This window comes from Trichomonas vaginalis, chromosome V (genome assembly GCF_026262505.1).
Source record: "Trichomonas vaginalis G3 chromosome V, whole genome shotgun sequence".
In the NCBI taxonomy this organism is placed as follows: Eukaryota; Parabasalia; order Trichomonadida; family Trichomonadidae; genus Trichomonas; species Trichomonas vaginalis.
The window spans coordinates 2,021,957-2,044,029 of NC_067207.1; the positions used below are offsets into that span (position 1 = coordinate 2,021,957).

General features: G+C 30.7%; 8 protein-coding genes across 8 annotated transcripts, besides 11 other annotated features; 5 read left to right on the forward strand and 3 right to left on the reverse strand.

The window, feature by feature from the left end:
* Nucleotides 1-756: 756 nt before the first annotated feature.
* Nucleotides 757-1,596: a mobile genetic element.
* Nucleotides 757-1,596: a terminal%2Cinverted (terminal inverted repeat of Banshee-A1 transposon ID:TVAGG3_0264040).
* A 105-nt stretch (nt 1,597-1,701) lies between these two features.
* Nucleotides 1,702-1,730: a mobile genetic element.
* Nucleotides 1,702-1,730: a terminal%2Cinverted (terminal inverted repeat of ISTv1 transposon ID:TVAGG3_0264050).
* A 265-nt stretch (nt 1,731-1,995) lies between these two features.
* Nucleotides 1,996-2,967: a mobile genetic element.
* A 240-nt stretch (nt 2,968-3,207) lies between these two features.
* Nucleotides 3,208-4,048: a mobile genetic element.
* Nucleotides 3,208-4,048: a terminal%2Cinverted (terminal inverted repeat of Banshee-A1 transposon ID:TVAGG3_0264070).
* Nucleotides 4,049-4,462: 414 nt separating this feature from the next.
* On the reverse strand, nt 4,463-5,140 carry TVAGG3_0264080 (pseudouridine 5'-phosphatase protein; the record flags this gene model as incomplete). Its single annotated transcript, XM_001582974.1, has 1 exon — nt 4,463-5,140. The coding sequence occupies one exon, from the start codon at nt 5,138-5,140 to the stop codon at nt 4,463-4,465; it is 678 nt and encodes a 225-aa protein (XP_001583024.1).
* A 1,487-nt stretch (nt 5,141-6,627) lies between these two features.
* On the forward strand, nt 6,628-7,074 carry TVAGG3_0264090 (amino acid transmembrane transporter protein; the record flags this gene model as incomplete). Its single annotated transcript, XM_001582973.1, has 1 exon — nt 6,628-7,074. The coding sequence occupies one exon, from the start codon at nt 6,628-6,630 to the stop codon at nt 7,072-7,074; it is 447 nt and encodes a 148-aa protein (XP_001583023.1).
* A 158-nt stretch (nt 7,075-7,232) lies between these two features.
* On the forward strand, nt 7,233-7,937 carry TVAGG3_0264100 (amino acid transmembrane transporter protein; the record flags this gene model as incomplete). The annotated part of the gene is made up of 1 exon (XM_001582972.1): nt 7,233-7,937. One exon carries the CDS (start codon nt 7,233-7,235, stop codon nt 7,935-7,937), a length of 705 nt encoding a protein of 234 aa, XP_001583022.1.
* Nucleotides 7,938-8,177: 240 nt separating this feature from the next.
* On the reverse strand, nt 8,178-9,225 carry TVAGG3_0264110 (uncharacterized protein; the record flags this gene model as incomplete). Its single annotated transcript, XM_001582971.1, has 1 exon — nt 8,302-9,225. One exon carries the CDS (start codon nt 9,223-9,225, stop codon nt 8,302-8,304), a length of 924 nt encoding a protein of 307 aa, XP_001583021.1.
* A 410-nt stretch (nt 9,226-9,635) lies between these two features.
* On the reverse strand, nt 9,636-13,016 carry TVAGG3_0264120 (3',5'-cyclic-nucleotide phosphodiesterase protein; the record flags this gene model as incomplete). The annotated part of the gene is made up of 1 exon (XM_001582970.1): nt 9,636-13,016. The coding sequence occupies one exon, from the start codon at nt 13,014-13,016 to the stop codon at nt 9,636-9,638; it is 3,381 nt and encodes a 1,126-aa protein (XP_001583020.1).
* A 1,561-nt stretch (nt 13,017-14,577) lies between these two features.
* TVAGG3_0264130 (ankyrin repeat protein family) lies at nt 14,578-17,223 on the forward strand (the record flags this gene model as incomplete). Its single annotated transcript, XM_001582969.1, has 1 exon — nt 14,578-17,223. One exon carries the CDS (start codon nt 14,578-14,580, stop codon nt 17,221-17,223), a length of 2,646 nt encoding a protein of 881 aa, XP_001583019.1.
* Nucleotides 17,224-18,103: 880 nt separating this feature from the next.
* On the forward strand, nt 18,104-19,897 carry TVAGG3_0264140 (spectrin binding; the record flags this gene model as incomplete). Its single annotated transcript, XM_001582968.1, has 1 exon — nt 18,104-19,897. One exon carries the CDS (start codon nt 18,104-18,106, stop codon nt 19,895-19,897), a length of 1,794 nt encoding a protein of 597 aa, XP_001583018.1.
* Nucleotides 19,898-20,186: 289 nt separating this feature from the next.
* Nucleotides 20,187-20,223: a mobile genetic element.
* Nucleotides 20,187-20,223: a terminal%2Cinverted (terminal inverted repeat of Banshee-A3 transposon ID:TVAGG3_0264150).
* Nucleotides 20,224-21,400: 1,177 nt separating this feature from the next.
* Nucleotides 21,401-21,409: a terminal%2Cinverted (terminal inverted repeat of Banshee-A3 transposon ID:TVAGG3_0264160).
* Nucleotides 21,401-21,438: a mobile genetic element.
* A 94-nt stretch (nt 21,439-21,532) lies between these two features.
* On the forward strand, nt 21,533-22,024 carry TVAGG3_0264170 (protein ubiquitination; the record flags this gene model as incomplete). Its single annotated transcript, XM_001582967.2, has 1 exon — nt 21,533-22,024. One exon carries the CDS (start codon nt 21,533-21,535, stop codon nt 22,022-22,024), a length of 492 nt encoding a protein of 163 aa, XP_001583017.1.
* Nucleotides 22,025-22,073: the final 49 nt, after the last annotated feature.

The window sequence follows — 22,073 nt, forward strand, 5'->3', positions numbered from 1 at the left end:
AACACTTTCTAATGGACAATTAATAAATGCAGATTTATCAATGAAACTTAAATTCATTGGAATATAGAATGAAGAAAGTTGTGAATCTGCAAAACATTTGCTTCCTATGAATTTTAATTTAGAATTTTCTTTAATGTTAATAATATTAAATCCGGTGTTATAAAAAGCATTTGACTCAATGTTTTCTACAGAATCTGGTAGATCTATTATTGAAATCGCATTATCTGAAATGCAAAAACTTCCTATACTTGATATATTTGGTGGAAGAATAATTATATCTAATAGCTTACAATGTATAAAGATTGATTCATTAAGTAATGTAAGTTTTGTACATTCACTAAGATTTGCTATTTCTAATTTTGTATTATAAAAACTATATGGACTAATACTCAAATTGAAGTGAAAAAATATTGTCTTTACAGTTCTGAAATGCATAACTATTTAAATTTTCGCTGTATATCTCTTTGACATTTCTTGGAATAACAATTTCACCTCTCAAATCTGATGAACAACCAATAACAACTCCATTACTATCATCTCTATATTGAAGATGACTTAAGCAACATATGCAGAAAAGAGAGAAAAAAAAAACGTGTGCATTAGTCAAAAATTTTGGAAAAGTGACTATTTGAATTCTATTGCATTACTGATATTTTTGAGAACACATTGAAATTCTTTCAAGTGTATATCACAAAAATATCCATAATGTTATAGAATGACATTATTCTTGCACTTTTGAATTGCATTCTAAAAGTGTTATAGACCGAAAATAGATTTTTTCGGTTTTCTCTTCAAATAATTGAAAGAATGATACTATTATAGGTTTATTATATTATATAGCATATAATCATGCTATAGCCGAAAATTATAAGTTTTGAGAAGATTGAATATAACACAAATAAATTTGAATGTAAGTTAAATTGCTTGTTGTTTTTAATATGTATTTAATGAGAAATCCAATATTGCAAAATTCAAATTGAATGATTGAAAGAACAGAAAAAGTCATTCTTTTCAATTTCGAATATGTTTCATTATATTTATAATTATATGGCAAATAAGATATTTAAACTTGATTTTTGAAGGAAAATTCACAAAATTGAATATATTCAAAGAATTTTTATTCAAAAATAAACTAGTTATTTGAGTTTAATACTAATTATCTATTCAAACTACAAAGTTTGTAATTTAAAATATTTTGTGAGATCAGATTGAATTAATTCAAGGTTCTTTTCAATTAATATTAATGACCATATTACGCATTTTCGAACATTCTAAACGAAATATATAAAAATGCGAGACGAATGTTAAATTTGCTAGACATAAAGAAGTTGTTTACCGAGTTTTAGCTCTTATCTCTAACAAAAAATTAATTTTTAAAAAAATGACCGAATACGTTTCACAGCGAGAAAAAAATAAAAGGCAAGATAGAATTTTCTAGACATAAAGAAGTTGTTTACCGAGTTTTAGCTCTTATCTCTAACAAAAAATTAATTTTTAAAAAAATGACCGAATACGTTTCACAGCGAGAAAAAAAATAAAAGGCAAGATAGAATTTTCTAGACATAAAGAAGTTGTCTACCAAGTGTCAGCTGTTACTTCTTCTCAATACTGATATAAAATAAAAATCTTTATTATTTATTTAACCTTTATTGTTTCATTAAACTTCATTTATTTTATATTATAGTTTTATTCTTTTAGCTACTTGTAAAATAATCTAATTTTATATCATCATTTTACCGGATTATTCTTCAGTACATCGATTGTGTATCTAAAATAATATCATTATCCTTATTCTGTTTTTTCCAAAATTCTTTTAAATATCTTTTTTGGTTAGATTACTTTATACTTTTTACTTTTATTTTTTAATTTCAAAAAAAAATTTGGTGATTGTTCTATTCTGTTACAATGTGCATTATCATATTCTAATGAATTATTCATTACATACATTTAAAAAAACTTGTTAAAAATGAAATTAAAAAATTATGTTTATTATTACGCTGTGAATGTGTCAACAGCGGTCATGCCTGTATCTGTATCCCATATTTGCCACAACCTTTCTGTATCTGCATTTGTATATTTCGGTTTCAGCTAATACATTTGATTTGGCGTGTAATTTGTTCCAGTTAATGGATTAATTGGGAGATCTTCATGCGGTGTGTTATTATTGTACTCCCAAATAAAGGCAGGAATAGCCTGAATGCTTTGGCAGCGCTCCAATGTCGGCCAGAATCTCTCAATCTTCCCATTTTGGTAGGGAGAATGAGAGTCTGTATGCCGCCATTGGACGCCCCAAAGATCAAGTAGATCTTGAAAGGCGCCCCTATTTTCTGAACCGTTGTCGGTCCAGAAACAATAAGGGGCGCCAAATTCAATGAAGGCGGAAGCCGCAACGTTCGCTGTCGTCGCTGCCAGCATATCTGGTATTTGTATACACGCTAGGACTTTGCGGCTAAAATCGTCGATTATGCCATAAATATACTGGCCACGAACACCCCTAAAATAATGAACATCTGCGTGCCAGATAAGATTGGGGGAAAGCGCCTAATATCTTACTGCTGTTTCTGGCCCGGCATGCTCTAATCGCGTCTTGGTGAAATGATTTTCTTTGAAGTATCTGCGTACTTCTCTATAAGATACATCAATTTGTTGTAATTTCAAACGTTTCCATTGTTTTGTTTGACCACAGGGAAAGGCCCAGTGGTCATGTATCACAGCAAGAGCTTTGATTTGGTCGGAGGGATTGACCCTACGACCTTTCTTGCCTTTAGGCAATGGGATATTCTGTAAGCTAAATTGATTTTGTAAAAAAGATTTTGAAACAGCTAAATATTTTAAATCATTTGATTGAAGGGTTGGGGCGATGGGAACATGGGTGCAAGCTTCTTCCCATGTCATTTTACCTTCTTCAATCTGATTGGAAATACCAATTAGGTAAATTCGATCGACATACCCTTTGTAAGGATTCATTCTAATGAAGTACGTTAACAATCAAAATATTCTATAAGTGTCTAGTATGGAATTCAAAAGAATAAAGAAAATGGTAACGTAAATAAACGTATTATGAAATAATTTATAATTAAAATGAAAAAAAGAAAAAATAATAAGTAAAGTGACTGGAAATGAAAATGAAAATCAGTGTACAGTTTTATTTTTTTCTCGCTGTGAAACGTATTCGGTCATTTTTTTAAAAATTAATTTTTTGTTAGAGATAAGAGCTAAAACTCGGTAAACAACTTCTTTATGTCTAGAAAATTCTATCTTGCCTTTTATTTTTTTCTCGCTGTGAAACGTATTCGGTCATTTTTTTAAAAATTAATTTTTTGTTAGAGATAAGAGCTAAAACTCGGTAAACAACTTCTTTATGTCTAGAAAATTCTATCTTGCCTTTTATTTTTTTCTCGCTGTGAAACGTATTCGGTCATTTTTTTAAAAATTAATTTTTTGTTAGAGATAAGAGCTAAAACTCGGTAAACAACTTCTTTATGTCTAGCAAATTTAACATTCGTCTCGCATTTTTATATATTTCGTTTAGAATGTTCGAAAATGCGTAATATGGTCATTAATATTAATTGAAAAGAACCTTGAATTAATTCAATCTGATCTCACAAAATATTTTAAATTACAAACTTTGTAGTTTGAATAGATAATTAGTATTAAACTCAAATAACTAGTTTATTTTTGAATAAAAATTCTTTGAATATATTCAATTTTGTGAATTTTCCTTCAAAAATCAAGTTTAAATATCTTATTTGCCATATAATTATAAATATAATGAAACATATTCGAAATTGAAAAGAATGACTTTTTCTGTTCTTTCAATCATTCAATTTGAATTTTGCAATATTGGATTTCTCATTAAATACATATTAAAAACAACAAGCAATTTAACTTACATTCAAATTTATTTGTGTTATATTCAATCTTCTCAAAACTTATAATTTTCGGCTATAGCATGATTATATGCTATATAATATAATAAACCTATAATAGTATCATTCTTTCAATTATTTGAAGAGAAAACCGAAAAAATCTATTTTCGGTCTATAACAATTGCATTCTAAAAGTGCAAGAATGATGATAAATTTTTTTAAAGCATTTTTTAGGACATTGTATTCTAGAAATAATCGAACATCTTCAAATAAAAATCATTTCAAAATTAAGTTCTTTGTGTAGGAAATTGAGGTTCTGACGGTTTTTAATGAACGATAAAAACTTGAAGGTTAAAAATCCGCTTCAAATTCATTATAGGCAATATTTTAAACATAAGTGTTTCTATGGGCAGCTGTTTTAAATAATGCTGAGACCCTCATGAAAATGTGGGAACCAAAAACGTTTTTAAGGACAGCAGTGTGTTATTTCTCTTGAAGGGTAATTTTATTTATTTTCATCGTATTCTAATTAATCTTCTCTAAACTCATTTAATAATATTTAAATAAAAAATAATCAAAAAGTAAAATAGTTTTCATTTATGATTGATACTAAGAACAAATCGATCAAATTCATTGAAGTTTTCGATAACCCCTGTGACGCCTGGTAAATCTTTTAGTTTGTCTTTGGTAATTGGAGTAACAATTGCATATATTTGGCCAATGCCTGCATCATGTGCAGATTTGATTCCTGATGCAGTATCTTCAAAGACAATACACTTTGATGGATCAACTCCGAGCGTTTTTGCTGCAAGAATGTAAATATCGGGAGCAGGTTTTCCTGGAAACTGCCCTTGATCAAAAACAAACTTGGAAGTATCGAAATATTGCTTAAGGTTGAAAAAGTCAATGAAGAAGCTGACATTGGTAATTTCGGATGATGTTGCGACTGTAATTGGGACTTTGTTATCTCTGAGGTATGATAATAATTCTGGTGCTCCTGGTGCAAGATGTGAATTTTCTTTATCATTACGAACTAAGTCGCGATAGAAAGCTTCTTTATCAAGTGCGATCTTATCTGCTTCTGCACGATCGATTGGATGTCCATATATGTATTCTAGAAGCTGGTAATTTGTTCGGCCAGTTAATAAAAGATCTTCTTCATGTGTAAATGGATATCCACGAAGTTTTTCGGAGAGTAACTTCCAAGCGTACACATGTTTCTCTGTATCCCAGAATAATGTTCCATTAAAATCGAAGATTACTGCTTCCATTTTTTTCAAAAAAATTTTGACACATGAAAATTTCTTGTTCGAAATATTCGTCCAAAAAATTATCAAATCATGTTAGTAATGAATTTTGCTATGGTTGGAAGTTCTAAATATAATTACAATCAAGTCATTTAATCAATTTTAAACTTATCGATTTCTGTTTATTAATTATTCCGTATTATACAAATATTGAAAGCTATCGGAAATGTTATCCACTCCCCCATCGGGTAATAGGGTTGTTAGATTCCCGACGATAGGTGTCTTGGAAGATTTGCCTGGTGTCATCATAGTGTCTTTAAATCAAAAATTTTATTTTGGAGTTAGTTTTATTGATTTTTCAATAAAAAACATTTCTAAAACAAGAAAATAAAACGATAAAATATTTATATTTTATATAAGGATCTTATATATTTAAAATAAATATCATTTTATTTTTTTCATTGGTGTCTGTCAAACCATAATACACTATTCAAAAATTCAATGTGTCTTGCGGTTTCAAAAGACACCTTCAAATTGAACGATAGCACAGACACTATTGAATTTTACCCATTGTATTTAGTTTTTACCCTTTTTATTTTTAAGAATTAATGACTGAAACAGCCGTTTTGCTATGACCTCAATCACTTTTATTTATTATTTTAAATATTATTTAATTTTATTATTTGAATAGGCCAACTTATATTTGAGAAGCTCAATTTGAGACCACTTAATACATTGAAATATCATAAATATTGAAATATTAAAAAGTGTATTTCAAAATATTGAAATTATAAAAATTTATAATACTGAAATTGAGACAAATTAATAAATTCAATGTGTTTTTTTTTTGAAATAACTCTCAAATATTATTTTTTTGTTTATTTAATGATGAATAAATATGATTGCTTTAGTCAATCATAAAAACTAATTTAAGTTTAAAATAATGAAAGGATAATTTGATCGTTTTTTAAAATACAATTATTTTTGATGATTTGCAAAAATCTTTGAAAAGAATATAATATAGGTTCTATTTTTGTAAAATTTATCCAAATCATGTATTACATAAATTACGATTAAAACGATGAAAGAACCAAAAAGTGTGTTTTGTGTTTTGTTGTTGCGTGTTGGATGCGGGATCCTGTTATTTCCGAAATCGACAAAAAATTTGGAAATTTAATTTCCGAAATCGAAATTATATTAATGTTTTTAATATTCTTATATCAAAAGGATTAAAGTTCATTAAGAGAAAAACAATTCTTCTTCTTCAATCTATTGGCGCATTTATTTCTACACGCCAATAAGGAAGGGAAAATTATAAGACACCATGGTGTCTTCAAAACGCTAATTTTTGATATTTTTAACAACCCTATCGGGTAATAATTTACTTGGAAATTAAAAATTCTATTATTTGGTTCAGACGGACATCTTCGCAATAATTTTCATGTTAATTTTGAAATCTTAAATCTGAAAAGTGCCATCAAAAATTCAATAGTCTATTGAATTTTTTTTTAATGGAATCTGACATCATCAAATATAGCGTTGAGTCCAACCGGGAAAGTGGTACAGGAATGACGCAATCATCATCCATGGAGATGTTTACAACTGTAGCTGAAAAGCCAAGGAAATATATGCATTCTTTTCCAACTTATATGAACGCATTGAGCATGATTACAGGCGCAGAAGTCCTCAGTGTAAGTAACTCAATGACACTAACAGGAATCGTATCAGCAGTAATCACTTTAGCCTCTGTTGCAATTTTTTCATATACTTGTACTGCAATTATCTTAAAAATTCGAAGTAAAACCAATACAGAAAGCATCAACCAACTCGCGACAACAATTGTTGGAAGGTGGTTTGGAAATCTTTACTCAATTATTAACTTATGTTTTACTTTTAGCTGTTTAACTGCTGATATATATATATTGGTGCTGAATCTGCTATTGGATGGGCTGTTCTAGCCGGCCTAAAAGGATGGGACAAAGGACTTAGAAGATCACTTTTAGTTTTGATTTACTCGTTACTTGTTCCTGTAGCTTTAACGATACCAAGACAACTCAAAATATTGTCTCTTATCTCTACTGGCGCTATTTGTACTCAATTTCTTTACTTATTTGGTATGATATACGAAGGAATACGATATTTCCCTAAATACGGATTTAATCCAACTTGCGAAACCAACATAGGTGGTCTCAACGTATTTAATGCATTTGCAATTTATTCGATGCTTTTTGCACTTCCATCTGTTGTTTTGCCGTTAGTACGCGACTACGACCCTAACATGGGCAAGCAGTTTTTCCTTGTAGGTGGCGCTTTCCTTACCAGCTTTGTTATTGTTGTAATTCCAGGAACAATTTGTTATCTTATTTTCGGAGTTGACACAAAGCAGATTTCGATATCATCATTTGATAGTAAGGATATTGTGATGCAAATAGTCCGCGTCGGATTCTTTATTGTTGTAAATGCTTCATATGCAATTATCGGACTTAGCGTTGTTCAGGATATAGCATCTGTTATGTTTGGTGTCGAAAATCCTTCCAAACTTCCAACTGGAAAACGCTTAATTACAATTTTCATTACAAATTTACCTCCTGTTACCGTTGGAATGTTTTTGCCAGAGATTCACCCTGTTTTCGAGGTTGGAGGAGCCTTTGGTGGATGTCTGGCAAATTTCTTCGTTCCTCCACTTTTGTATGTACTTGTTAGCAGATATAGATGGTTTAACCCAACAAATCTTTTCATGATAGCACTTTCCTGTGTTGGAATTATGGTTGCAGGCCTTGCAACGTACCAAGCAGTAATAGATGCTATCACTCCGGGTTAAATTTTTATAGAGAATAAAAAAAGATATTAGATATGATTACTATTCAAAATTATGTTAAGATTTTTTAATCTTCATATGTTCTTTATTAAGATTTTGATTGAATATCAAAATCTCCCAAATCTTTCGATCTGAATAGATCAAAAGATAGTTATTTTCAATAGATGTAAGATACATTGTAATCACTATCTTTAAATGCAAACACATTTGAGTTCCGATTAAAAATTATACAGCCCATAGTATATAAATTTATCTCTTGTTACTTATTAGTCTATACAAAAGACATTTTCAAGTAGATGAAACATAATGAACTCTTTTTTGCTAAAATATAAAAAATAATTTGAGATATAACAAACATTTTATAAAATTAAAAAATGGAAACCTCTAATACTTCATCAAGATGATCATTGGAATCTTCCTTCTTAGTAGGTATCATAAATGAAAACAACATGTAGTAATAACAAAGAGGAAGGAAGCAATAAAGGGCGAATTTGAACATTATATCAGCATATAAAAATTGTTTTCTTGACATATGATCTACTTTATGATCATAATAAACCATTTGGTAAAATTCATTAAGAAGATACCTTGCCCAGAACGAAGTTACAAATAAAAACATTCCAATCTTGATGTAACCCAAGCTCCTCTCATCTAAAAACAAGCTTCCGTTATCGGTAAGAATAAATGTGTAGCTCATTAGAACTAAAGCGGCGCAGAATAGGATATAAAACTCGGTTTGGTAATATGGAACGTATGTACGAAATACGAATGTGTAAAGTGAAGATGTTTTGGAAAATGGAATAATAACTAAAATACTAGTGAAAATAAATCGAACAAGGATTATGTAGTAAAGGATATTGATTGTTGTTGTTAAAATGTTGGCGTATTTAATACTGAGAACTTGCATATACCTAGAAATTTCTAAAAGAAAAATAACTGCGCTTTGAACGAGAAAATCACTAATATAAATACTTAATTTGTGTAACTGAGATCTGGATTGAATATTATAACCAATTACGAATTCTTCATTGTAAAGGTACATAACTACGAATCTAACAACATTAATAAGACAAAATCTTACACTAGGTATTGATAAGTTTTTTAATGCAAAGCCGTTAATGCGCATAATTCTGATAGCAAGATGCATAAATAAGAAAGAAGTGAAAATTGTTAAGGCCATAACAATTATTTTTGGGAATTCATCGCCTTTACATTTGAACAATAATACAGGGGTGCCGACACAATAATTAAATTTAGTGTATTGAAGCACAAGGCTTGGTAATTGTGTCATTTCTTATTTATAAAAATAAAATAAATTTGACAGAATGGTTTCAGTTCATAATCATGATCTGCTTTTGAAAACAATTTAGTATGAGAAGAATCAAATTTTTTGATTTTTATAAAACGATGCAAATTCATATACAATTTTGAAAACCGGCATAAAAAATCTGAGTGGAGAAAACCTTAAGCAATGTTTCCTGTGGCATCTTGAGAATAGACGCATATATAGGGTAATATTTGAATTTTTATCACCGTTTGAAATCCAGATTGAGGATTTAACTTAGATCATGTAAATACAAACTATTACAAGCAATTTCTTATTAGCTAAAGGGTACATGATATTAAAGAAAATTAAAAATCATCATTTTTAATAATAAAATATACATGGTACTTTTTACAATATATGACATAAAACAAAAATCATTTCTTTGTCTCTTTAGTCCATTGTTCTTTATTATCTTGACATTGGACTTTAAAATCTTTGAAATCAGGAGAAACATCTTCCAAAATTTCCAACAAAGGCAATGCAATTTCATTAATGAATGCAAGTTCAATTTCAGGTAATGGATCAGTTATGCTCTTTCCACATATCTTCTGATGGTTTTGAATTCCATTTTGTTCTTCCAATTTGGAAATTTCTTGGTATTCGCTCAAAATTCTTTTTCCACATTCACTTGCGAAATAAAACGGTCTTGTCGTATTTGCTACATTTCCACACATCATTAACAAAGTAGCTACTAAAGGAACTTGTGTTTTATCAGTCTTATTAAATTTTCCTCTTAAAACTGTCACTTTTTGTACGTTTTCCTCAAATTTTGACATATCTGTTGCCAAAATTGCATTTACGAAAAATCTTTTATCTTTTAGTGTTATTCCTGATTTTTCTACAATTCTGAGTGCTTCTGATACGTGATGTCTTTCCAGAGTACTTTCTTTTCCATAGAGATCAACTAAATAAGAACTAGTCTGGTTCAAAAACAAAGTATTAGTTCCATCATGATTTACATCATGTAATAAACTTGCACAAAGTAAAGCAGCTTTTTGATCAACATTCATGCAGTTTCCGAACTTGTTTCTCGTCAAACATACAAAAACAAATTGTGTAAAATCAAGAGCATGTTCGAAATTGTGGAATTTCAGATTTTCATTGTAATTTTCTCTTGTAAAAGTGACAAAATTTGTCAATTTTTCCAAATCACCTCCAATTGCGTTTAAAAGTTCAGCATTGATGAAAAATTTCATAGCGCATTCTGTTTTCTCGCTATCGGAGAGGCTCCTGCTTACGAACAGCCTTGAAGATACATCTGTATCTAACAGTTTGCTTGCGTGGAGGTTGACAATGTTGCAGAGAGGAGGACGAGGAAGAAAAGCCAAAGAAAATGATTTCAAACTTGGCAAGAAATAAGAAATTAATTGTTGATAGTTTTGATGAACTTCATTTCCGGCAAGAACTAAGTAAAGACCATCATGAAGCTTTTGAACAATCATCTGATTGAATTCAGGGAAGTTTTGAACAATTTTTGACTCCAAAAACGCAGAATTTTTGAAATCTGCCGTGTAAAAGAAATCTTCGGTTTTTGTAAATATTATATCATTTGTATCAATCATTTCGTTCTTTGCGTTCTCAGATTTCACGAGAACTTCGTATTTCTTTATCTGGAATCTCACACGGAAAACAGCAAAATTTTTGAGCATTGTTGTTTCTGCAAACTGATTCAATAAGAAAGAGAAAGGATCTGATGATTTCAATGCTTCTGATGAAGTTTTGAAAACGTTTTCCATGACTACGTTTCCTGATTTCGCATTTTCGATTTGATTATTTTTGTTTTGCAATCTCAATGTGTAAATCAAGTAATTAGACATTACATACAAGATAGGAATATGTTCATCAGAGAATTGGCCTGTTTTTGATAAGTTATTCATTGCAATAATGAAAACTTTTTCGTCATGACGAACATTTGTTATACAAATCAGAGATTTCGCGTTGAAATTACCAACAATGTCGAATCCTTCGACTCTTTTAACATCAGGAGCTACTATTTCTTTCATTGTGTTGAAGTTTTGTTCAACAAATTCTGATGTCACAATGATTTCATCTTTTATTTCATCATTTTGCATTGTAAGGATTCTCTTTGCATCTTCATTGTCTTTTTTGATATAAAATGAAATCCATTCTGCTTTAATCAGCTCCATTGTCTTCATCAATATGTTTTTATAACTGTCACTTTTTTCTAAATCTTCAAAAGCGATTTTTTCCAAAGTTAAAGGTAATTTCTCAAGACTTAGTTCACCTTCTGATTTTCTTTTCTCCTGGAGTGCATCAATGCATCTTGGTAACACTACTGCCATCATTGCCGACATCGATTCCATGAATTCCATGTCCCAATTTGAAAATTTATTTGATCCAATTTTATCTGACACACAAACAACACCTATAACATCTTTTGTGTCTCCGTAAACAGGATAGGCTATGTATGGTTTATCAGTGGACCACCCATCAATATAAAAGTCAAATCCTGGTATATCTAAATTTAATTTTTCAGTGTAAACGTATTTTTTGTTTTCATATATCCATTGAGGAATTCCCTTCCTGTCTAGTGTCTTTTGAACTAACCTGTGGTCTTCAACTTCAAAAGTTAGCAAAAAAGTGCCAGAAAAAACAAAAATTTTGACATCATTTGCACAAATCAACGAATTAAACAATTCCAAGAGGAAAGGAATGAGGATTTCAAGTGATGTTTTTGTAGACAAGTCTAATTCGAACTGTCTCAAGTTCCTTCTATGTTCTACTTCCATCATCATCGTTCTATATCCGAAATGTTGTTCAAAAAGTGGCAAAAGTAATTTAGATATCATTGTTCCGAGGGCAATGTCTTCATTTGTGTAATCGTAAGCTTGTGGATCTGTTTTGATTACTAAGAAAACGGCGTTTCGGCCAACAGGGATGATGATTTCTGGTAAATTCCCGGGATTAAATAATGGATCGAGAGAAGGAGAGTAATCTGGGTATTTTTCTGGTTCCAGTAAGATTGTTGGCTTTTGTAGTTGCGCAACACTTGCTATTGTTGATGTCATTCCTTTTAGATTGACTTGTAATAATTTATTTCCTAATGTGCAGAAGAATTCTCCGCTTAATTCATCGCGAATGAATACATAGCATACTTCACTGAAGTAGGCGTTCCTAACGCATTCAGCAGTCAACTCAATAAAAGTTGGATCTAATGCTGTTGTTGAAAGTTCTCCCATATGGGAGAAGAATGTTGCAAATCTGTTGATTTGCTTAAGTGAGAAATGGAAAAGAGGAACAATCAAATCTGAAGAAATTGTATCGATTATTTCATCAATGCTGACATCTGATTTATTACACATAAGGTGGAAGAATGCTAGAGGTCGATTTTGTAAAAATGGAAAGATAGAATCGCTTGTAATTTCTGCTGCAGCTGCAATTACTTTTGGATCTACTTTTTTCTGAGGTTGATCATTACGAGGTGATGTAGCTTGACTAATTGTTGCGGATTCTGATAAATTGGCGATGCGCGCTCTCAAATTGGCAATAAAATCTTGATCTGCAATCACTTGTTGTTCAAGCATATCAATTCTTTCGTTTAGTAAATCTCTTTGTGATTCTGCTGTAAATAAATTCGAAGATAATTGCTGATTTAATTTAGATAAAGATTTCATTGTTTCTCCAGTTGTATCTCCAGATGCTGGGCGGGGCTTCTTCGTTGTCTTTGGGGTATGATTCAAAGGGCTTGCAATTCGAGGAAAACCTCCAACGAAGTCTGCCCCAATATTTTTCATTTATTATTTTGCCCGTTTTTTTCTCCTCAATTAGCTATTCATTCAGCAATTTCAGCATGACAATCAATACAAAGAGATTAGGAAATAGCAGATTCGAGAATTAGAAACCAAAATGTAAACAAATATTTGCTATTGATGAGAAAGATATATTTACTCTATTTTCGTGAAAGTTTAAGTCTTAATGAATTCTCTTACATAAAAATTTTCGTTCCAATTCTCCATAATTGCCTTCATAAATCCAAAAAAAAGTATGTTAAGGGTGCACCCGTATGTACGTTTATTTGAGAGGAGGAGGATTACCCTCTCAATTTTGAGGGATTCGTTAGTTTATTTTCTCGATGAATATGCAATAAAATTTGATTTTTACCTTATCAATATACTTCATATAATATACACATGTTCATGTAAAAACTTTTTTCCAAAATCCTCAGGAATTAAGGGATTTTTGAATTTTAAGAATTTTTTTCGAATTTTTTCGAAAAAAAAATATTTTCAGAACAGCCTTAACGGCTAAGATTTAGGAACAATGTTAAGTATCAAAAAGAAAGGAGGTCTGATATAGACAACATATATCGTTGAAGGTTGAAAAAATCTCTAATATTTGAGCCCAAAATTTCAAATTTTAATTTTTTGAAAAAAGAGGCCACCCGTATGTACGTTTATTTGAGAGGAGGAGGATTATATTTTTGAAAGGGTGAAACATTATGAATATGTTAATTATATAATAATATGTATTATTATAAAAAAGAAAAAATAAAGCACGTTAAAATTTTTCTTTCTTGATTTTTTACAAAATCTACTTAGAATTATGCAAAATATGACTAAATAATTATAAATTTCAAGTTAAATTTTAATTTTGATAAATAATTTAAATTTCAAAATATCAAGTTCAGTTCGACTATGTATGTAGTAATTCCTCAATTTTAATTATAAATTTAATTCCAAAATTAAATTGTGAATAAATAATCTCAAAAAATCGAATTCAGAATCAATCTAATTTGCTGAGTTTCCCCTACTCAAGCGGTAATTTTTGAATCAAAACTACCTTAAAACGTACCACCAAGTAAGTGGAAAATTTTTAATTTGAAATAACTTTATCTGCTTTTTGAAATAAACGGATGTCATTCATTATGCACTTTTTCAATAAAATAATTAATTTTTATTTTGAATACATCACAAAATTTGAAAAACGAATTGAAAAACCTAAAAAAAAGTATCACAAATTCCATTGAAATCATTTGCCATTTAAAATATGGTAATCATTCAGCTTAGTAACCATAATCTTCGAAGAATTAATTACTTCCAGACATCAGAAAGGCTCACTTTAATGATCAATAATGTCGAAATATTGCTTTATAAATCCTTTGCAGTTTCAATTTCACAAAAGCTATGTGAACAATATATTTTAGATCATTGTATTTCAAAATTCAACGTTAATATTAATATTGCATCTCCATCAACTTATAATGTATTAAAGGAAATCCTTCATTACGAAAAAAAAGAAATTGAATGTAATGAAATAGTGTTATAAGATCTCTTTCAAGTAGGAATCGCTCTTGAAATGAATGAGCTAATTGATATTTATAAAAAGTACGTTCTCGATCAGATGGAATTAGATATTGAAAACTGTTTTCAATTTCTTGAATATTACATTTGTATTTCAGAAGACAAAAAGATCGAAGAGTGTATAGAATTTATCTCAACACATTTCTCCAAAATTGATGAAAATCAACTCATGTTAATTTCAAAAAAACTCGGAATTGAAATCCTTCATAAATTATTTAGCAATAATGAACTTGCAGTAAAGGATGAAGATACATTTGCAAGGCTCATCATTAATCTTATTAAAGAATCCGAGATTTACTATCCTTTACTTGAATATGTTAATTTAGAGTTTTGCAGCGATATTTTAATGGATGAAATAGATGGTTTAGCAAATGGAAATGAAAAAATTGTTTACAAATCATATAGGAATTCAGTTATAAGATTAAGAAATATTAATGGTTTCAATCCGAGAGAAATACTTCCAAAAATTAAAGAATTAAAGAATTCTGATGATTTTTATAGTATATACGAATTTCTTGATGAAATTTCAAGAAAAGAAGATCAAAAAATTAATTCATTAGCATATGATGAAGGTTTTTGCGATAAGAGAAATCAGGATGGCCATAGTATTCTTCATAAAGCATCATGTGATGGAAATCTCAAACTCATGGAATATCTTTGTAAATGCGGCGTCAACATAGAAGCAAAAGATAAATATGGAATTACTCCGCTCTCAATGGCATCATTATTCAAACAGCTGGATGCTGTAAAATATTTGATTTCCATCGGAGCAGATAAAGAAGCAAAAGATGATGATGGGTGTACTCCACTCATGTGTGCTTCAATATTCGGTCATCTTGAAGTTGTTAAATGTCTTATCTCTAATGGAGCTGATAAAGAAGCAAAGAATAATGATGGACAGACTCCACTCATTTGTGCTTCAATAAGCGGTCATCTTGAAGTTGTTAAATATCTTATCTTTATTGGAACTGATAAAGAAGCAAAGGATAATGGTGGGCGTACTCCACTCATTTATGCTTCAAAATTCGGTCATCTTGAAGTTTTTAAATATCTTATCTCTATTGGAGCTGATCAAGAAGCAAAGGATAATTTAGGTCAAACAGCCATAATTTGGGCATCTCAAAAAGGCCATTATGAAGTAGTTAAAAATCTTATTTCTTCTGGAGTTAATAGCGGAGTTAAAGATAATGCAGGCAATAATTTACTCAAATGTGCATCAAAGAAAGGTTATCTTGAAATTGTTGAATATTTGATCTCTATTGGAGCAGATAAAGAAGCAAAGAATAATGATGGACAGACTCCACTCATTTGTGCTTCAATAAGCGGTCATCTTGAAGTTGTTAAATATCTTATCTTTATTGGAACTGATAAAGAAGCAAAGGATAATGGTGGGCGTACTCCACTCATTTATGCTTCAAAATTCGGTCATCTTGAAGTTTTTAAATATCGTATCTCTATTGGAGCTGATAAAGAAGCAAAGGACATTTACAGATGTACTTCACTCATGCATACATCAATATCTGGTTTTCTTGGAATTGTTGAATATTTGATCTCTAATGGAGCTGATAAAGATGCAAAGGAAAATTATGGACACACTCCACTTATTTTGGCATCATATGGTGGTGATATTGAAGTTATAAAATATCTTATCTCTGTGGGAGCTGACAAAGAAGCAAAGAGCAAAGATGGAAATACTCCACTCTTTTGGGCTTCATACATGGGTCATCTTAATATTGTTAAATATCTGATCTCGATTGGGGTCGATAAAGATGCACAGAATTTGAAAGGTGAAACATCACTTCATTGGTCATCAAAATATGGTAAGCTTGAAGTGGTTCAATTTCTCATTTCTAATGGTGCTAATAAAGAATTGGCAGATAATAATGGATATACACCTCTCATTACAGCAATAAATTCATGTAAATTCAACGTTGCTAAATATCTTATCTCTATTGGGGCAGATATGACAGCAAATAATAATGAATTATGGGTTTCACTCATTAAAGCATTTAATTATGAAAAATATATGGAAGTCGTAAATTTTGTTTCAGTTGTATCTGATATAGATGCAAAAAATGACGATGTGTTGCCCCAACTCATTAATACATATCATAATAATATCCTTAGCATGATTATGTATCTAATCCTTTTTGGAGCTAAAATTAACGCAAAAACTAAAGATGGGAAAACTCCACTAATTATTGCAGCATATTGGAATAATCTTGATGCAGTTAAACATTTTATTTCTGCCGGAGCTGATATAGAAGCAAAAAGCAATAATGGAGATACTCCTCTCATTGTTGCATCAAATGAAGGTAATTATGATATTTTTCATTATCTCATCTCTGTTGGTGCTGATAAATGTGCTAAGAATAAAAATGGAGAAAATCCTCTCATTGCTGCATCACAAAAAGGTCATCTAAGAGTTGTAAAATATCTTATATCATGTGGAGCTGACATAGAAGAAAAAAATAATGCTGGATGTACTCCACTCATTTGTGCCTCGATAAATGGTCATCTTGATGTGGTTAAATATCTTATTTCAGCTGGAGCTGATAAAGATGCAAAAAATAATGAAGGAAAAACACCACTCTCCGTTAGCTGGGGAGATGTTAAGAATTATCTCTTATCAATTATTTAAGAATGTTCTTACATAAATATCTTCATGTCTCAATTTCTAAGGCGAAAAGTTAATATTTTTATCGGTAAGCAGTTATTATATATCACTATATAGTGTCTAATGTGCTTGTTAAACTTTATTTACTAATAGAACAAGGATTTGTGTGAGAATATAAGAAATTGATAAAGAGCATCTAAATTATATATCTGTTAATGATAAATATTAATAATGTTCTGTTCACAACTCGATGGAATAGAAATGTCATGGCTATTGAAAAAAATGAGTAATTTCACTACCACGCGCGAAATACAGTGGGTAGGTGTGTTGTTCAGAGAAAATAGTTTTATTACTTTAAAACTCTGTACATGTAATGCATAGAACCTTTCAGATTCATTAACAATAATAATATTTTCTACGAGTAAATTAGATTTGATTTTGGTGCATGTTTTGAGTTCTGAATTAGACAATATCGAACTATAATTATGATGTTTCAGAACATATATGTGATATCAGAGCTGGTTATTTACATTAAGCAACTTGTGATACCAGTGAAAACATTGAATTGTAGTGATACTGTCATTGACTAAACGAAATAGAATAATAAATGGACAATTAAGTCTCCAAATGTCTCATAACTCATCTAAAACTTAAATATCAGTTACACATTTGAAATAGATCATCTTTGATAAGACTAAATCCGTGAAAGTTGTCCATAATTAATCAGAAATAATTTCGGGCAATTTTCAATTTGCTCAAAATCCCGAAATTTATTTCAATTCATGGAATTCGTTTGATTCTTATTCATTTTCTTTAAAGTGAAAATAATGGTCTTAAAAGCTGATTTACAATTTACGTGAAATAAAATATGTTTATATGAAAACGTGACACCGATTTTAAATCGATGCAGTGCGACCCGGAAGAACTGTTCGTTGCACTCCAATCTGATGATGACGCCACTCTAGCTCAACTCTTTAACCAAGGTTTGCAACTAGACGCAAAGCTCATCGATGCAGATCATGTTTTACCACCATTTTTACAGAATGAACCCCCGCTTCTCTCTGTTTGTGCATATTACTGCGCACGTCGTTGTTTCAAATTTATCGCCGAGCGTTATCAACAATTCTTCGTAAAAGATGCCAAAGGAACTCCAATCACAGAATTTGCTATTCTCGGTGGAGATTGCGATATCATCGATCTTTTAAAGGGCTTTGGCTTGGAATTCGAAAAATACCTTCCATTTGCTGCTAAGCACCGTTGTGATACAGCTTTTAAGTTCATCTGCCAAATTCAAGATAAAATTTTTGATATAGACATTTTAGATCAAAACAAAAACGCTTCAATTCACTACGCAGCCATGAACGGCGATTTAGATCTAATTATTTGGCTCCACCTTGCTCGTGCTCAAATGAGTTTGAGAAATGGCGACGGAGATACACCATTGATTCTTGCTTGCAAGAACGGTCATGCAGATTGTGTTCGCTACCTCAGCAAGATCCCAGAAGTCGATATCAACGAGCCAGATTTAGAAAAATCTACACCACTTTTATGGTCTGTTAAAAGCAACCGTACTCAATGCTCCCGTTACTTACTCGGACTTCCAGCCATCAAAGTTAACGAGAAGAATCAAGACGGAATTGCTCCAATCCACATTGCCGCATTATCTGGTCACGTTTCCATTGTTAGAGCCATCTGCGCCACAGAAGGCGTTGACATTAAGACAAAGACAAACGCCGGACTGAACGTTCTTCACTACGCAGCTCAATGCCAAAATGAAGAATGTTTACGCTACGTTCTTACTCTTGGCTTAGATATCAACGAGCCAGACAACCAACAGATGACTCCTTTACACCATGCAGCTTTAGCAGGTTGCGTCGGAAATACAAGATTACTTTTATCTCAGGAAGGAATTCAGCCAAACTTAGTCGATGCAGAAAAGAATACTCCATTACATACAGCCGCAAAGGCCGGCCGCACAGAATGCGTCCGTCTTCTTGCCGAACGTGAAGATGCATTAATCAACGAAGGAAACTTCGAATTAAATACACCACTCCATCTAGCCGCTATTGCCGGACGTACAGAAACATGCAGATACCTCCTTACTCTCGAAAAAGTTAATCCAAACTCCAAGGCATTATGGGATAAGACTCCTCTTCACTATGCCGCACAGATTGGCTTCCCAGATGTTTGTCGTGTTTTCTGTGATTGCCCTCGCTGCGACGTTAACCAGCAAAACGTTTGGGGAAAGACTCCATTACATTATGCCACATTATTAGAGAACACAGATACAGTTACAGTCCTTGTTTCTGAACCACGCATCAATATTAACATCGCGAACAACTTCAACAATACTCCACTCGATTACACCGCAAGAACTGGCGCATACGACGAAGCTCTTTTACTTTTCAACGTCGAAGGAGTACAATACAACAGAGTTGCCGCAAAAGGACTTACACCATTACTCTACGCAGTTATGCACAACCACGAACGTGTTGTCGATCTCTTCCTCGAAAAGGACGATCTCGATGTCAGATTCAAGGATCCACTCGGACGTTCTGCTCTTGACTACTCTAATGTTATCGGAAATCCAATTGTCAAGACTTCTCTTTACAAGTACATAAACGAAGAAGAGCCAACATCTTTAGGCGTAGATGCACCACCTCCTCCTCCTCCACCACCGCCACCACCACCAATGTAATAGTTTTTTTCTTTATTAAAAAATTTAAAGATATGAAATTTAAAAAATTTAAATTTAATTTCTTTCAATAATTAAAAATCATTTCTGCCCCCTCTTTCTCGCATATCATATAACTTATATAAAGCATGACTAAAGTTAAAACGAATAAACTTTGTATACCCAACCTAAAGGTAATCCCACTGGGCGAGTCGCTTGTAAACCATTCAATTTATTTCACCCACGCACATAAACTCATATCTGATGAATACCATGTCGAAGAGGTCAATAGCGTCATACTTATTTCAAACTGTAATAAACAGAAATTCATCAAAAGTGACAGCTCTCAATTTTTTGACATTTGTAAATTCTAAATTGAATGAGAAAAATGAAATAATACTAAGCATAATACAATATTCTAGATTTAATTATAATTAGGAAAAGTTAGTTTTGAGAGTACTTTTCATAGGCATATAGAATGAAATCTTCTGAAAAATAATATCACATAAACTCATATTATTTTCTAATATATAACTATTTTATATAAAAATCAAATTCAATGATCTTAAAAGCGAAGGATAAACCTCAAAATTTACGAATATAATGAGTGGGAATATAATGCTTATCTATCATAAAACCATATGAAATATCAATTTTTGCTTTACGCCTAATTTTTGACGACAATTAGCAAAAAAATGTTAAATGTTAACACTCAGTCCATTTGAATATGAAAAATAAAATTGACTTTGATTAAATGTTTTTATTTATCATGCAATTCTTCTTGCGACCAAAGATTTGAATAAAAGTTCAAAAAATAAGATAGCTTAAAAAATAATATACGGTAGTGTTTACTAATAGATGAATAGTATATAAATTCTATTAAAATGGATTTGATCCAAAAAAATATATAAATTTGATCATAAATAAAATCGTTTGAAATTACTTCTTCATTTAAATTATAACAATTATTTTTGGTTTTATATTTTTTTGGATCAAATCCATTTTAATAGAATTTATATACTATTCATCTATTAGTAAACACTACCGTATATTATTTTTTAAGCTATCTTATTTTTTGAAACTTTTATTCAAATCTTTGGTCGCAAGAAGAATTGCATGATAAATAAAAACATTTAATCAAAGTCAATTTTATTTTTCATATTCAAATGGACTGAGTGTTAACATTTAACATTTTTTGCTAATTGTCGTCAAAAATTAGGCGTAAAGCAAAAATTGATATTTCATATGGTTTTATGATAGATAAGCATTATATTCCCACTCATTATATTCGTAAATTTTGAGGTTTATCTTCGCTTTTAAGATCATTGAATTTGATTTTTATATAAAATAGTTATATATTAGAAAATAATATGAGTTTATGTGATATTATTTTTCAGAAGATTTTGTGTTCTTCTTCAAAATTTTATTTTTTTATTAAAAAGAATCTTTACAAAATATACATTTACTTTAATTAATATTTAAAAACGTGCTCTATCAAAAGTTCCAAAAATTCAATATTTTAGCTTTTCTGAGGTGTCACTTTTGATGAATTTCTGTTTACAACAAAACTTCCTGTTTTATAAAGAAGACGGCCGATTTTGAGAAGTTAATTCAGAAGATCTCGATATTCAAACAGAGAATACAATATACAGAGCAATTATGAATAATGACAAAGAAAGATTCATCATATTCACGGAAAGAGATGGATTTGATAAAAATCAAAAACTTAAAAGCACATTGTATTCACATTCTTATGTAGGGTATTCATTGCTTGAATTATGTTGTTACCATGGAGCAGTTGATTGTTTTAAGTTATTAAGAACGAAATACAGCTCAGAAATAACTCAAAAATATCTAGAATATTCATTTTTAGGGGAAAATCCAGAAATCATGAGCGAATATTTGAAATATCAAAAACCATCTAAAGAATGCATGGAATATGCAATTATTTCACACAACATTGATTTTGTTACTTTCTTGATGAATGAATGCAGTATAGATATCAACTTAGAATTCCATGGAATTTACAATAATCTTGAATCCTTTTTAGTTTCTTTCGATCAAACTAATCTTTTGTTTATTCACCGATGTTTAATAATCCATCCCTTATCGAATACTTCTTTTCACATGGTGCGAGTATCAATTGAATAAATAAAAATGGAAAAACCGCACTTCATATTGCAGCACGGAATAATTGTAA